The sequence below is a fragment of the Populus alba genome, chromosome 14 (genome assembly GCF_005239225.2).
Source record: "Populus alba chromosome 14, ASM523922v2, whole genome shotgun sequence".
NCBI lineage: Eukaryota > Viridiplantae > Streptophyta > Magnoliopsida > Malpighiales > Salicaceae > Populus > Populus alba.
The window spans coordinates 9,213,092-9,228,439 of record NC_133297.1 but is presented as its reverse complement, the minus strand read 5'-3'; the positions used below and the strand labels follow the sequence as shown (position 1 = coordinate 9,228,439).

General features: G+C 34.1%; 1 protein-coding gene and 1 pseudogene across 5 annotated transcripts; both read right to left on the bottom strand.

Moving 5' to 3' along the window:
- Positions 1–1,391: 1,391 nt before the first annotated feature.
- Positions 1,392–9,175, bottom strand: LOC118041065 (histone-lysine N-methyltransferase EZA1). 5 transcript variants are annotated; one of them, XM_073404630.1, is made up of 18 exons: positions 9,022–9,175; positions 8,508–8,609; positions 8,151–8,416; positions 7,734–7,892; positions 7,090–7,174; positions 6,819–6,968; positions 6,674–6,721; positions 6,498–6,569; positions 6,275–6,313; positions 5,155–5,822; positions 4,648–4,798; positions 4,013–4,233; positions 3,715–3,846; positions 2,625–2,712; positions 2,477–2,524; positions 2,266–2,394; positions 1,889–1,966; positions 1,392–1,817 (listed from the first exon to the last, which is right to left on the bottom strand). In XM_073404630.1, the coding sequence occupies exons 1-18, from the start codon at positions 9,058–9,060 to the stop codon at positions 1,626–1,628; spliced, it is 2,667 nt and encodes an 888-aa protein (XP_073260731.1). In that variant the 5' UTR covers positions 9,061–9,175; the 3' UTR covers positions 1,392–1,625. The 5 variants fall into 5 exon arrangements, with proteins under 5 accessions (XP_073260731.1, XP_073260730.1, XP_073260732.1 ...); XM_073404629.1 differs by having other exon boundaries at positions 8,986–9,130; XM_073404631.1 differs by lacking the exon at positions 9,022–9,175 and adding an exon at positions 8,940–8,958.
- A 2,411-nt stretch (positions 9,176–11,586) lies between these two features.
- LOC118041066 (uncharacterized) lies at positions 11,587–12,852 on the bottom strand (annotated as a pseudogene).
- Positions 12,853–15,348: the final 2,496 nt, after the last annotated feature.

The window sequence follows — 15,348 nt, the reverse complement described above, 5'->3', positions numbered from 1 at the left end:
ATGTCCATAACGCCTTTCTACATGGTGATCTTTCAGAAGAGATCTATATGTCTCCGCCGCCGGGGCTACTTCGACAGGGGGAGGAACAATTAGTGTGCCATCTCCATAAGTCCCTATACGGGCTGAAACAAGCATCACGCCAATGGTTTGCAAAGTTCTCTAAAGCCATCTGCTCTGCTGGATTCGAACAATCTCAGGCTGACCACTCTTTATTTACCAGACAACGAGATAAGTCATTCACTGCCCTCTTAATATACGTTGATGACATCTTGATTACTGGAAATGATCCTATTAGTGTTGATATGACTAAAAAATTCCTGCACAGTCAATTTAATCTTAAAGATCTTGGCCCCGTAAAATACTTCCTTGGTATAGAGTTTTCAGCCTCTAAAAATGGAATTTTCATTACTCAACGAAAGTATGCATTGGAAATTATTGAGGATGCAGGGTTATTGGGTGCAGCCCCTGTTGATACACCCATGGAACGTGGGTTAAAATTGTCGGACAAGAGTGATTTGCTCAAAGACCCGGGTCGATTTAGGAGACTTGTTGGAAGATTGATTTATTTGACTGTTTCAAGACCAGATATCACCTATGCTGTGCATGTTTTGAGTAGATTTATGCACCAACCCCGAAAGCTCCATATGGAAGCAGCCCTTCGGGTTGTCCGATACCTGAAGGGTGCGCCTGGTCAAGGCCTGTTCTTTTCCTCAAACACTGATTTCAAATTGAGGGCTTATTCAGACTCAGATTGGGCAGGCTGTCCATTAACTAGGAGATCTACCACAGGGTACTGTGTGTTCCTTGGCCCTTCATTGATATCTTGGAGATCAAAACGACAGAAAACAGTTTCACTCTCCTCTGCAGAAGCAGAGTATCGTGCGATGACTGGAGCATGTTGTGAGTTGACATGGCTCCGATGCCTTTTGAGGGATTTAGGCCTTTTACATCATGAACCTGCTTTGTTATACTGTGATAACAAGGCTGCACTGCACATTGCAGCCAACCCAGTCTTTCATGAGCGCACGAGACATATCGAGATGGATTGCCATTATATTAGAGACAAAGTCCAAGACGGTTCTGTGATAACAAGACATGTAAACTCCGAGCATCAATTGGCAGACATCTTTACCAAGCCCTTGGGGAAAGAAAATTTTGTTCCTATGGTCTACAAGTTGGGAGTGCAGGATATCCACTCTCCAACTTGAGGGGGAGTGTTAAGAATCCTATTAGGAATAGGTAACATGTATACTTTAGGATTCCTACTGTAAAACTGATTCTCTAGGAAGATAAATTGCAGGACAGTAAGCAATTGATTCCTAATCCATTGGAATGACTGTAAATGCTCTTGTATATATATATACGTGATGTGATCAATAAAACTCAACTCATTCCAGCAAACTCTGTTCTCTCTTTTCAATTTACAATATCTACAATAATGTTTGGCCTTTGCTAGCCTGTCTTATTGAAAAAGTCAAATTCACAGGAAGCACGCGAGTGCATATGTACAAGTAAATGCCAGGCATAGCTCAGTGTACGCTTATGTTCATTATGATAAGTGTGGTAAAATACACCCTACAATTACAGAAACATGCTCCATAACATCAAGCCATGCCAATAATCAATCAATGAGATTGGTGTTTCTTTGCTCTACCTTGGGAAACTGTGGAATCATCTCTCTTGGAACCTTCGGGTTTTCGAGCCCATGCAGGTGTCTGGTCTGGCCCATAACGATAATCATAGAATAGCTCCTCGCTAGCTTCTATACGCTCGTTTGCAAAGATGCCTACTCGATGGTCTCCTACTACCAGCATTACCTAAATAATTCAACATATTAGCTCAGTCAATGTCGAGGAATGAAAAACTAACATGTCGAAACTTGAATTACCTTTGCATAGCAATTAGGATTTGATGAATGGTTCGCAAATTTCAGCTTATCCCCCTTCCGGTAAGCATCAAGGACAAACTGATAAAAATAAAAATAAAAATAGCAAGCCACATTAATCCACGAGGATGGCCAAGAAATTCAGAAAATCACATTGAAAATAGATCCTGCAATATATATATATTGATGCTGCAAATTGCATTGAACTTCCAAAACTCTAAACCAATTTAGTCCTCCATGTTAGATATCATCACTCCAATGCTCAGTTGTCAAAGAGCAGTCATTTTGAACATGAGGTGAATTTGATCTCAAAGGATGACCTTATTATTATGTTCTTACACATGGAATTATCTATTTTGTAATAATTAACTATCACTTGCCTGATCATTCAAGTCAAAAAGGAATGATGAATTGGCACGGTCATAAATCTTCCCACGCTTATCTGCTTCTCGATGAGAGATCAATTCACCAGTATATTCTCCAAGATAATCATTTTTGTTGACGGGTTTCTGAAATCACATCATCAAATTCATTGCACAGAACTAGTACACAGGTAATGAAGAACATGGAAACAGATGCAGGCAGTAATACCTTTAAAAAGGCTCCCCATCCAGCAACATCAGATTTTGCCAAGAGGATCTGAAGAATGAAACATAAAGAAGGGGAAAACATAAAATTTCTTTCAGAACATATCTATAGTATTAGTACAAATAACAGTAAGTTCTTCAGAATGACTCACCCTCTGCTGCTGCCTTAGAAGAAGCCTCATGTTTCCACATTGGCCGTCTCCTCGTTTTGGAGGCTCTCCTAATGAACCATCTCCACAGCTGCATAAAAACAAAAGAAATTTGAAAAAATAAACAAAAATTAAAGGAAGTGGCAGTTACTGGGATGAAAAGTCAGCGATCATGGCCATCGATAGATGCCCAGCATTAACCAACTCAAATCAGAGATCAAATTGTAAAGGCTACCAGTTCATGGATCAAATAGTTCAATTAATCAGATCCATGACACTGAATAAGAGTGCATACTAACTCAGGACAGAAAGGTTTCCATGACTGACATAATTAGTCAAACAACTAATGCTTTACTTTCTTTTTTGATATGTAAAATCCCTCAACCGTCACTAGTATTCTACAAGTCACCATATAGCTCCAAAACTGGAGACTTTGAAATAAAGACCTGGACTGATGCATTGTTCAAATGTTTGTTTGCTTGGCTCCAGTTCAGGATACAAAACACTAACTAAGCCCAAGAACTCAAAATTCTCTTTACTAGATAAAATGAGATCAATTTCCGAGACCACTAATCTTCAGTTGTGAACCATCTTTTTCAGTGCTAATCTTTTAACCGATGACCTCCCCAACCCCTGCCCAACCATCTAATAACTTGAGACAGCCTATGGGCCTTATATCCAGTCATCTTAGGGTGATAGTCTTTGAAAGGCTTCAAATAGTTTCATACCAGCTGTTTAGAGCACCCTGTAAATGTTCCTATAGTTTAGAATGCATGTACTGGTCAGGCCAAAAAAAATGGCATCTCATCAAACTTTGTTCTGGAGGCAACATGGACTTCAATCTGCCACTCCTGATGGACACTAAGGTCTTATAGTATGGTGTGCGTGCAGCATAAACTATCATTCTAAAATTTTTTGAGGATACAGAGATTGCGTTAATGCCAAAAGGTGATGTGTAGGCATGAGAAACTTGACAATTCGATGACAAATGTTTAACAGAAGCACACTCATATAAGAACAGAAAAGCAATATAGGTATGGATATTCCCATATGAAACAATGCTTATCAAGTATGAGCATATAAAATTCTTTACCTAACCCAACAATTCCTACAAATATCCGGGTCACATTCGCGTCCCGCAGCAAAACATGGGCATTGTCGACTTCTGCATTGGCTCTTTGCACAGTGGCATCCTCTGAAGCGATTTTTGCAACTTTTCGAGCACCTGAAGAATTTAAAGTAGACTGGTAATAAACGCTGTCCTGATTCAAATACTACTCATAAAGATGCTGTAGAGTACAAGTGCACAAGAAACTATTCTACATGATATACATGTTGCATGAACGTCTGTAGTAAGTAGTAATCTTATGGAAAGATACTTAAAAACATACCCGCAATATTTCTCACAGCAAGTTCCATTATGCAGACAAGGGCACTGTTTTCCACACATTGACTGGCATCCACAAGGTGTATACTGCTTACAGGACTGATTTTTGCAATCAGCAATTCTTTTCCAAAATGATGGATGACCAGCAGACTTCCAAGAATATTTAAGTTTCCGTGCTCTTCCCCTCCTACGAAGTAAACGTGATCTTGTTGGCATATCTTGCTCCTACAGGAAACAAAAGGTAAGAAAGAGATGGGTTTATAATGCAGAACCAACTTGTATGGATGAAAGGTCAGAAACCTACAGGAAAAGAAAATGGATAGTGATAGACCTATGGAACTGGAAGGTAAGAAGACAGAGAGAGGAGAATGGAAAGCAGTAAAGTATGACAATATATTTAAAAGAAACTGCTAAATAATGTTGGAAGTTAATGTTTCTATTCTGACAAATATATGAACATGATTCTCTACCACCCTTCTTTGTCAAGGGAAGCATATCTTTTCCTGAAAAATCGTTGGCAAGACTCCAAGAAAGACAGGAAACTTGACATAGTTGAGACACATGGTGTCCTTTAGAAAAGCAAACTTGAGAATACAGTAGTATAATCCTTCCTGAAATATCATAAATAATAATGCATACCGCATAATCTATATCAATCTTCCCACTGTCTTCTAGAAATGATCTTGGTGCAACAGATCTATGAGGCGTCATAGCTCCACTTTCACGCATGTAACTGGACACCTCTATACAAGTCTTTAAGCCTGAAAGTAAGTTCCTTGCAATAAGACAACTGCAAAGCACAAATCATAATTTGAGTGCAACATGAAACATAAACACATAAAAGTTTTGTTATGTACAAAAGAAAAGTAAAGTTATATTGAATTTTTCAATTCCAGTAAGTTCATTGGAAGAGGGATGAAAATTGCTGCTCTTTTGGAACTAACATAATCATATTATATAAAACTTGGTTAATAACATGAATTTATAGGGTACATCCAGGTTCCTAATAACTGAACATGGATTGCTCTTTCCTATTAAACAATTTTCAGTCATTTGACACCTACCAATGAGAAAGGTATCTCAAGACACATATTATTGTTACCTGCATGCATGCATGAAATGTTATTTATATAGGCAACCCCATACCTGTTTTTCCCGAATATCTCCACTCCCTTCAGATATAGTTCTTTTTCAATAGGCTTCCACTCAGACTTTTTTAAAACCCCCTCCACTTGTCTTTCTACCGAGGATGACCGTTTTGGTTCGGGCACTTCAAAGACATCGTTTGATCCATCCCCAATGCTCTCCTCAGTGCCAGGAGAAGCAATTTCGAAGGAAACATTGGTAGTCTTTTTTGTGGTCATCTGAAATTCAATTTGATCAGTTGCTTTTTTAGCAGTTGATCCGCAATCAGGACTTGATATATCTTCAGCAGCGACATCCAAATGCAATAATCTTTTCTGTTTCTTACTAAAATCCTGCATATCATCAGGAAACTTTGACGAGTCATCTGATGCTATATCTGTACACTGTGACACTTTGCGCTTTCGCATGTATTCTTGGTTATGTATCACCATAGCAGAAATATCCAAATTCAGAGCTCCAGAAGCAGGTTCCAAGTTACCAACAGCTTCTGAAATAACAGTTATTTCTTTCTCTGAAATACATCTTTCATCTATCATGAGGTCTACACTGCCTGGCTCTTCAGCATCTGAGGCTGCTGCAGTCTTTTTTTCCTCAGCTGAAGTTGCAGTTTCTGTCCTATGCAAGGGACTATTAACAGAACCTTCAGGCAAGTCTTTGAGAACTCTTAGCTGAAAGGCATTTATATTAATGTCAGACTCACAATTTTCCAAGCAGAAAGCAAGAACTCCAGATGAAAAACTATAACAGCACATGCAGCAGAAAAGATATATTAGAAGTCATTGGTAACCACATGATCAGCCAAGTCCCTGGGGAGTGAATGAAAATTTCAATGACAGTAGTAAATAAGAGAGTGTGCATACAGACACAATAGCACAAATAATCTATAAAGAATAATAAGTACTTAAAACAGAATATGGTACAACTTTCCTGCAGGAGCAGCACAGACACAACAAACAAGTTAATTTGGAATAAAAGAGTAACTTTGAGTGGCTTGTTTACATGAGCAGTACAGACAGCACAGTTAGTTACCAGCTCCATATATGTAAATAGCAGTCTCATAGTTCAGTAATCACGAAAAAAGATCAAAAGAAAAGGAAAAGGAGAGCAGAGAATCATATACCACAGAAAGTTGACCTCTCCTATTCCTATTCCCTCTTATCTGCAGTTATAATAATTTTTGGCATGTATAAGACTTCATCTGGCCTACTGTTTTTAACATTTAAAGCTCCAATCAGTTAAACACAGATCTTGTTGACCAGAAAAGCATCACACTATTTTTGCAGAAAGTTTAAAATGTTCAAGAGAAATTTTTCAGCCAAAAAGCTCAGATAAAAAAAAAACACCTGAAGGCTACATTGATCACTGCAAGGTTTCCTGTCATCTTCATATTCAGACCAGCATGACAGCTTTTCACTCTGCCAAGCAAAGCCTCTTATTAGATATAAAAGAACCTAGTATGTATATAAATATTACACACACACACACACACAGCGCATATATAATGGAGGTTTCTACTCACAGGATTGATCAAAGTTTGGGAACAGCCATGGAGGCGGCAGTCAAATAGCTGTTCAATAGATGCAAGATGAAAAACATCAAGGTTGATGTAATTCAAGAATCATTTCAGTAAAATTCACCTCATGATTAAGGCCAGAAATGAGTACCAAGCAACGGCGACAGAATAGGTTATCAAAAGAATCTAAAGCAGCACTAAGGCTCTTTTCCAGAGATATGCCCCTCTCAGATACTGAATCAATAGAATCTTTGACATTTTGGTCATTGCTATATTTTTCCACGAGCATCCTACAACGCTCCTACAATATCAAACTCAGTAAGCCACCGGAAACCATTCTCAATAACCTCAAAGTAACAGAAGCAAGGAATGCTGGAAGCAGTTTGAACACAAAGTTGTTGATATAAATTCTTTAATACTACCTGGATTTCTGAAGTGCCAACTCCAATAAACTGGCTAACAATATTCAGCACCTCCTCAGCTAGTCCAAGTTCCTGAAAGACCATCCTGCCAAATTCGACAGACACATTGTGAAGTACTTCGACTGGTGGTAAGTAATTGGTAATTGATTACAATTGGTGGTGTCATCAAGATCAGACAGATAGCATATTTTATGTATTCCTTCCTCCACTAAAAGCAACAAGTTTGATGATGCAGGCACTCTAGAATATGAAGAACTACTATTACCACAGCCTAGAAGACTAAGAGCGACAATAAGAATCAAATGTACAAGAGTCTTATGGCTTTCAAACTGATCTGCCTTAATTTTAATTTGGAAGACTAGGAACGACAATAAGAATCAAATCTACAAGAGTCTTACAGCTTTCAAACTGATCTGCCTTATTTTTTATTTGGGTCTTAATTTTTGTTCTTGACATATTCTCGTGTGAAAGTTAATTTGATTTTGTTCAACAGCATACGTTTTGCATAGGTTGCTAGTTTAGTGAAAAAAATGGAAAGAGAGCAGCACAGTTCATTATTAAGAATGTAATCATGCTATCCTGAATTTTAAATGGCAGATATTGCATTCAAAATATATGTACCAAAATCAAATCAATCTGATTACCACAAAAAGCGATCTTCGTCCTCAGAAAATTCATGTTTCTCTTCCTCTGGTTCTATGTCTTCTTCGCTGTCACTACAAATCAGAGCTTCACTGCCATGTCGATCATAGTATATGCGTCTCCTGCCAACCACTGACTGGTCTTCAGCCATCCTCTGATTCCTGTGCTGCATAATTGCATACTTGAGATATAATAGAAAAAATAAAATCTGCATATGTACAACTAAATGAGAGAGCCAACATAAACATTAAATGCTTTGCATTATTTTCCCTAACACATTGCAGGTTAAATTTCTCCAAGTTAAAAAAAAAAAGGAATTGACACCAAACAAGAGCACTCAACAGGTAAATTCAACTGACACATTGTTTGTTTGCTTATTTATTCATCACTGGGTAAAAATATGTTAAAATTGAACATACTTGTCCAAAAATATCCAGGTAGTATACGGAGGTATCTTCTCTACAAACGGAAGCTTGGTACTTGTTGAGACTGCTACTTCATGACCATTGATAAGATCTCTATCAGCCGATCCTTGAGCGAATCCACCATACTTACAAAGAGGAGCTCCGATCCTCAAAGAAATCATTTTAGAAACTCCATTCTGCCCCATAAACGTTCTTGAAGATGCTAATCTTAGCTGAGAAACATCAGCTACAAGTTTCGTTCTGTTTCTCTCAACTTTATCCTGTACAAAAATCAGACATGAATTGCTTTGCAGTAAATGATTATCGACCAAGTCATACACTCTTGAATATGATAAAACTTCACCAACTTACCTTTATCGAAACAACCCTTTCCGCTTGAATTTGTTTTTTAAGCTGATTCATCTTGTATGTCAGGTTTCCAATACCGTTATTTGGCGGTTCTCCATCTGATTTCTGCCCATACATATCAGCAATTTGTAAAAATAATAATCAAGAACGAAAAAAAGTAGTAATTGAATATATAATTAAGGAAGAAAAAATCAGAGCATAAAAGCCAGCAATTATATAATAGAATCACAACTGTAATTAATGGATTTTGTATATATCATTATCAGCAGCTGGACAGGGCACTCATTCAATAGATTAAAAAATATTAGGAGATTATCAGATGCTCCAAAAATAAAAACTGATAAGATTGAGAGCTTAAACTAATTTTCATTAGTTTTTCTATGTGAAAGTGTGGATCATCCTAATTATGTTAATTCTGGTCAATCAATAAATGACCTTATCACACAAGGATCACGCAAAGGAAACCTGAAAACAGTCTTACAGATATCAGAGAAATGAATATAGTGAGGAAACTGACTCTGAATTTAGAGGCAGAGTCGCTTGATTTTGACACCATCGCTGCTCTGCAACTCTCCACCGAGAAAGTGAGTGGCAGAGAGAGTGGAAAAAGTAAAAAAAAAAAGGTCACATATGAGATCGACACGTGTTATGTGGTATGACGTGGCTTAGTTTGCATTAATAATTGAATCCTGCCCATTGATGAGATGTCATGCGTCGTTGAAATCCCCAATGGCTAAGTTCGTTTGGCAAGGAGGATTAAAGTCTAGTAGTACGTTCACGTTTTGCCCATGTAAGTTTAAGATATTTTTTTTTAATTTTTGATTGAGTGTATTTAGGAATTAGGAGGATAAATCCAGTTTAATGTTTAATCCAAAATTCAAACTGAAAAGGCTGAATTAAAATTTTAAAGGTGGATTGTTATTGGTTATTTTCTAAAGTATTTTTTATTTGAAAATAAAATAAAATAATATTTTTTTTATTTTTAAAATTATATTTAATATTAGCATATTAAAATAATTTTAAAATATTAAAAAAAATAATTTTTTAAAAAAATAAAATTTTAAACTCCCTACTATTCTGTTTTTCATTTAATAATAATAATAATAATAATAATAAAAGCTAAATTGTATAGGAATCCTTTGAACTATTAATCAAAGCATCATTAATGAACTAAATATTTTATGTCAACAATTCTTGTACATCAGTGAGAATTAGGTTTCCGTTCAAATCACCTTGTCATTTTTTTTTTTTCATTTTATTCGGTAAAAAATCAGAATTATATATTAAGGTGTATTTTTATGAGGTCATGTGATTTTCACACGCCAATTCCTTTACAGTTTGAAATTTTCATTAACGATGGATTAAATTAGATAAAATAATTAATACAAGGACCATTAGCATAGATTTTTTATTCAAAGTTCAGCAGGTTTTTTCAATTTAGCTTATGATAACTGATTTTTTTCTCCTCTATGTTTAGCTCCGACTTTTTTATATTTTGACTTAAGAGAACAATTAAAAGCATTAAATTGGTGTCTTGGTTAAAGACATTTTGATTCCTTTGTTTATCGTAAATATAGCTTTAGACTTTAAATAATTAAAATCATTAAATTGGTTTTTGATTGGTGACATTTTAATTCCATTAATTTTTTTTTTGAAAGGATGATATAAGCTAGACTTAGTAATAGGTTCAAGTTAAGCCATTTTAGGTTAGATCGTTGCAATTTCATAATTTGAATGGCAAGTTTGAGATGTTAATTTGAATTAATTTTGTTTATTTTTTTTAATTGAGATTTTTTTTAATTTTTTTTAATGGTGTTATTTTAATCACATGACTTGGATTACGGATTTGATAGGTAAACCAAGATTTACTCAGTTCATTTTCATGAGTTCTCTTTTAATTGAATATATTTGTTTTTTTATTTCACCTCCAATAACTCAATCTTTTATTTATTTCTTTATTTTACAATTTCATCTTTTAGTATTATGCTATTTGAGAATTGGATTTAATTTTATTTTTCAATTTGCTTTCTATGAAATTATATCAGTCTCATGAATTTAAATTTTTTTTTCGATTTCAATATTCAACATTTGATCTGTTGGAAATAAAGCTTAATAAATTTTTTAATTTATTTTTTTATAAAGTTATTCTATTTAGAGTGTGTTTGGTATTGCGGTAGCTGTTGTGGTTGTGGTTTAAAAAAAGTTTTATAAAAAGTACTTTTAGTTGAGGTTGGTTTGAAAAAATAGGTGTTTGGTTAAAACTGTGGTTGAAATTGAGATTGAAGAAAAAGTAATTAAATGTGTTTGGTTATAATGCTTTTGAAATTGAGGTTATAAATTAATTTTTTTTAAAATATATTAATATTGATGGTTTTAAATTTAAATATTGTAAAATTAATTACTCCTATTACATCATGAAAAAAATAATACTTTATATAAAATATTTTTTATTATTCCATTAAACTATTTATAATTCCATTACGTACAAAATTCATCCGATAAGAACTACAGTTTTCATAATTTTTTGAGCGTGTAATAAAATTAGATAAAATATTATCAGATATAAAATTGATATTACTGTGCGAGTGAATTTAATTCACTCTATACTAGTTTTTCAAAAAAAATATTGTTCATATCGCGAATGAATTTAATTCTTTAAACTAGTTTTTTTTTTTAAAAAAAAAAAACTAATACAATTAACACACTTAATAAAAAAAAAAAAAAAATCGGACAGTGCAAGTGAATTGCATTGTTCACGTGAACAGTGCAATTCACGCATGAACAGTGCAGTAAATTGCACTGTTCGTTAATTTTTATCAGCTACAGTGCAAATAAAGCAGGTTTTTGTAGCTTTTTCTTTCCGGCGTTTGAAACGGAAAAAACACGTGGGTCCCATGCACAGTAAATTGCTTTTTTTTTTAACCAAACGGCTGCGGGCTGCGTTTTACAGCCGCGTAGACAAACACTCTCTTACTTGACTCAAGTTATCTGTTTAACAAGTTAGTCTAGGTTAATTTGATTTATTTTTTTATATTTTTTTAATTAATTTTTTTATTTTATTTTTTAATATTGAATTGGTTTCATGTTTTTTTATTTATCTTTTTTATTCCATTAAGGCCGTCCATTGAACTCCACTCCTGATTTCGAGGTCAATCAAATGGATCTTTCTTGCCGATCCAACATTTTCATTTATTGCTTGGATCGCTGTGAGTTGCATTACCTGATTAATAGGAACTTTCTGGTGGACGCTAAGGTGAGCTAGATGTGTACTTGTAAAACCACGAGGAGTTGCACATTTGGTTTTCCCTTCATTTCTGTTGGAGGGAATCTTCCTCTGGCCTTATCAATCCTCCGTCGAAGAGCTTCTGCGAAGTGGTACACAGCCCTCTGGAGTGGATTGGATCGGATCTCTCAGATGCAACCCGCTCACCCTCTGGAGTGGATTGGTTATGCACGATCAAATTGTTGGTAGCCTACCTTCTCTGCTGCTGCTAGCAGAAGGTGAGTGGGTTCCACATCCCTTTTTTCTTCCTCGGATAGGCCTGAGAGTGCATAACCAAAAGGGTGCATGAGCATGGAGAAATCATCATCTCTTTGATCAGAGAATTGTATGAACATTGATCCAGCTACTCTTATGATCTCCTCAGTTGACAGTTTCTTTCGACTCCCGAAGCAAGTTTCATCGCTAGCACTGCCGGGCTGGTTCGCATTCAACTTCGTGATCCCACTTCCATAACTGTGAAGGAGTTGTAGAGATGATGATAGTGCAGGTGTATATTGCATCTCTTTACTCTGTTCGACAATGTTCTCAAGCTTTCTGATTTCCTGCGTTGGCTGCGCTGGTGCTGGGAAACAATAACCAAGCAAGTCATCCAATGGCAAATAATTTGACTTGGGTGGCGATTGTTGTTGTTGTGGCTGCTGCTGCTGCTGCTGATCTCTAAAGAAATTGAGCTCCTTGTTCTCTGTGTTATCTTGATGAGCACCATATTCAGAACATATAGGATAAACCTGCCCCAATTCTTCCATGGAAAACATTCGGTCTTGCTTTCCTTTGATCACCAATTCCTCTTTCTCATAACTTCACCGTGACTATAACCACTCTGTATTCCGTTGAAGTCGAATGGATCGAAAGAGAACAAAGCATTCGCCATCTCAGATTAAAAGCTAACCGGCAAATTCACAATATGGTTATCTAATCTAATGAAGCATAGACACGGTTCTGCTAAAATTGCTTGGACCATCTTGGCTCATTTCATATGTTAATCAACGAGGAATGCTCCGCTGCCTTCTCTTTTTTACCTTCGCAGCTGTTTAATGATGCCCGGCAAATTCTTTTTAATATTAAAAAAACTTCCAAGTTTCAGCCGGTGAATGCAAGTCAATGGCGTTGTAATAAAAACAAAGTGTATGGGTCCTTGATTTTTCCGCTTTCTAAATTTCTGATTAATAGCGTGTTTAGTATTAGTTAAAACGCCTTCCGTAAAAAATTTAGTTTTTTTTTTTTTTTGTTTAAAATTATTTTTTTATTGTTTTAACGTGTTAATAATAATAAAAATAAATTTTAAAAAATAAAAAATATAAATATTTATTAATTTGAACAAAGGAGGTTTCTTTTTTTCTCTTAAAGTTGAAAAGCAACAAAATGCTGGCCGATTGCAGGTTAAAAGCATTGAAAAGAAAAGCCAGGTGTCGCTAAGATATAAGGTGAGGTGAAAAGAGAAGGCATCAGCAGCTCTCTTAATCAATATTGTGAAGCCCGAAGGATGCAATGCAAGAAATGTGTCATTGATTGGGAAATAGACGGTGATATTTTGAGCACGGCCTGCTTATATTAAAATAGAATAAGATTATATATAGTTATTATTATTTTTGTATGACGCGAATAAGACTATAAATCTGAGATGTCCTTATCCCTAAATCTAATTCAAAAGTAAAGAGCCGAGCGGATAACAACGGCGTGTTTTTATAAAATTAGTCGATCCAGACGTCCTAAGAAGGTCAGGCAAGCAAGAGTGGACGCAGTAGCAAGGGCGGGAAAGAGCACAGGGCACACCAATCACGGGCATGCAAGACAAATGAAAGAATAATCAATAAAATACAAAGTGCTGCTATCAGAAGTTTAATTCTGTGGCCAATATGTTTTATGGAACAGGGGTACCCTTGCCAGCTGCCGAGCTCAATATAATAATTGCCGATTCGTCCATAAATTATCACAAATACTCTCAACCCATGCGTTGCAAGGATGCAAGTAGTATGAGTTATTTTTTAAAATAATTTTTATTTAAAAATATATTAAAATAATATTTTTTTAAAAAAAATAATTTTTGATATTATTACATTAAAATATCTGAAAACATTAAAAAATATTAATTTGAAATAAATAATTTTTTTTAATTTTTTCAAAAACATTTTTAAAACACAAAAACAAACAGGCTCATAGTGCATCTCATAATATTACTATAAGATAAAAGATAGGAAATAAAAATGAAAAATACAAAGAAAATAGATGATTTTAGATAAATTTAGATAAAATGTTCAGTTCCCGCACTTTCTCAATTATAATTATTTGGTTTCAAAAATTAAGAATAAAGTTATTTTTGGTCTCCAACTTCATTTTTTTTATTTTTTGGTCTCCGGTTCAAGAGATGAGAGAGGAAGTTGTAGAATTCCAGCAATAAAAAAAAAAAATCATCATTTACACCAATTAAGACCATGAAAAACATATTATTTTAGTGTCAATGAATTCTTTTTAATCAATAGAGTTTATACTAGGTATTTTTTTTTTTCTTGAACTTGCCTTGTATGGTAGATCTGGGCTTGCAAATAATTTTGGTTTTGAATTGATTATGAGTTTTCAAGCTATTTTTTTAGTTGTTTAAGGTCATGAATATATTTTATAATGTGTTCATGGTATTGTTTTTTGGTTGAAATACGATCGAAGATGGTTTTTTTTTTGTTAGTTCTTAATTTTATAGATGTCTATGTTAGATAAAAAATTTGTCTTAGCCGAGCCAATGATTTGGGTTACAAATGTAGTTGGTTAACTTCGATTGGTTAGTAATAAGTTTCATATATTTTTTTAATTGCATAAATTATAATTAAATGCATGTATAAAATTTTTAATTTATATTTCTAAATTTTGTTATGTTAAAAAATATGTAGAAAATGCTATTGTTTTAGAAAAAAAAAATATCCTAAAGCAATATTTATAGAAGCCTGTACTAAATCAAAACATCAATAAAAATTTTCACGATACCAAAATATGACACGTGTTAATTTTTAATATTGATAATGAAAGTAGTTGACCGCAATATGTGATGAAAATATAATATATAAACATTATATTAAGATAAAAATAGTGCAATCACCTCTTAAATATTTATAAAAAAATAGAGGAGTGTAGGAAAATATTAACCCATTTTTCATAATATAATATCGATGAAAGTTGACTTCTTAATATTTTTTCATATTTTACTTTTTTATGAAAAAATGTACAACTCATGTATTATTTAATGGAAAAATAAATGGGATGCGGAAAAAAAATCACCATAACACTTTCACAGTTCGGTTTGAATTTAGAATAAAAAAATGTTAATAAAAAAAAGACTCGTGATTAAGGAATTCTTAAACGAGTTACATACAACTCATGTATTATTCAACGGGAAAATAAAAGGATTGTGACCAAAAAAAAAAAACTTGTTCACAAAATTTTAATTTTTTGTTTTTTTAAAAAATATATTTTTATATATTTTAGATTTAATGTGTTAATTTTAAAAATAATTTTTTTAAAATATAAAAAATAACCTGTTAAAACAAATAATTAATAGCTAAGGACCTAGCC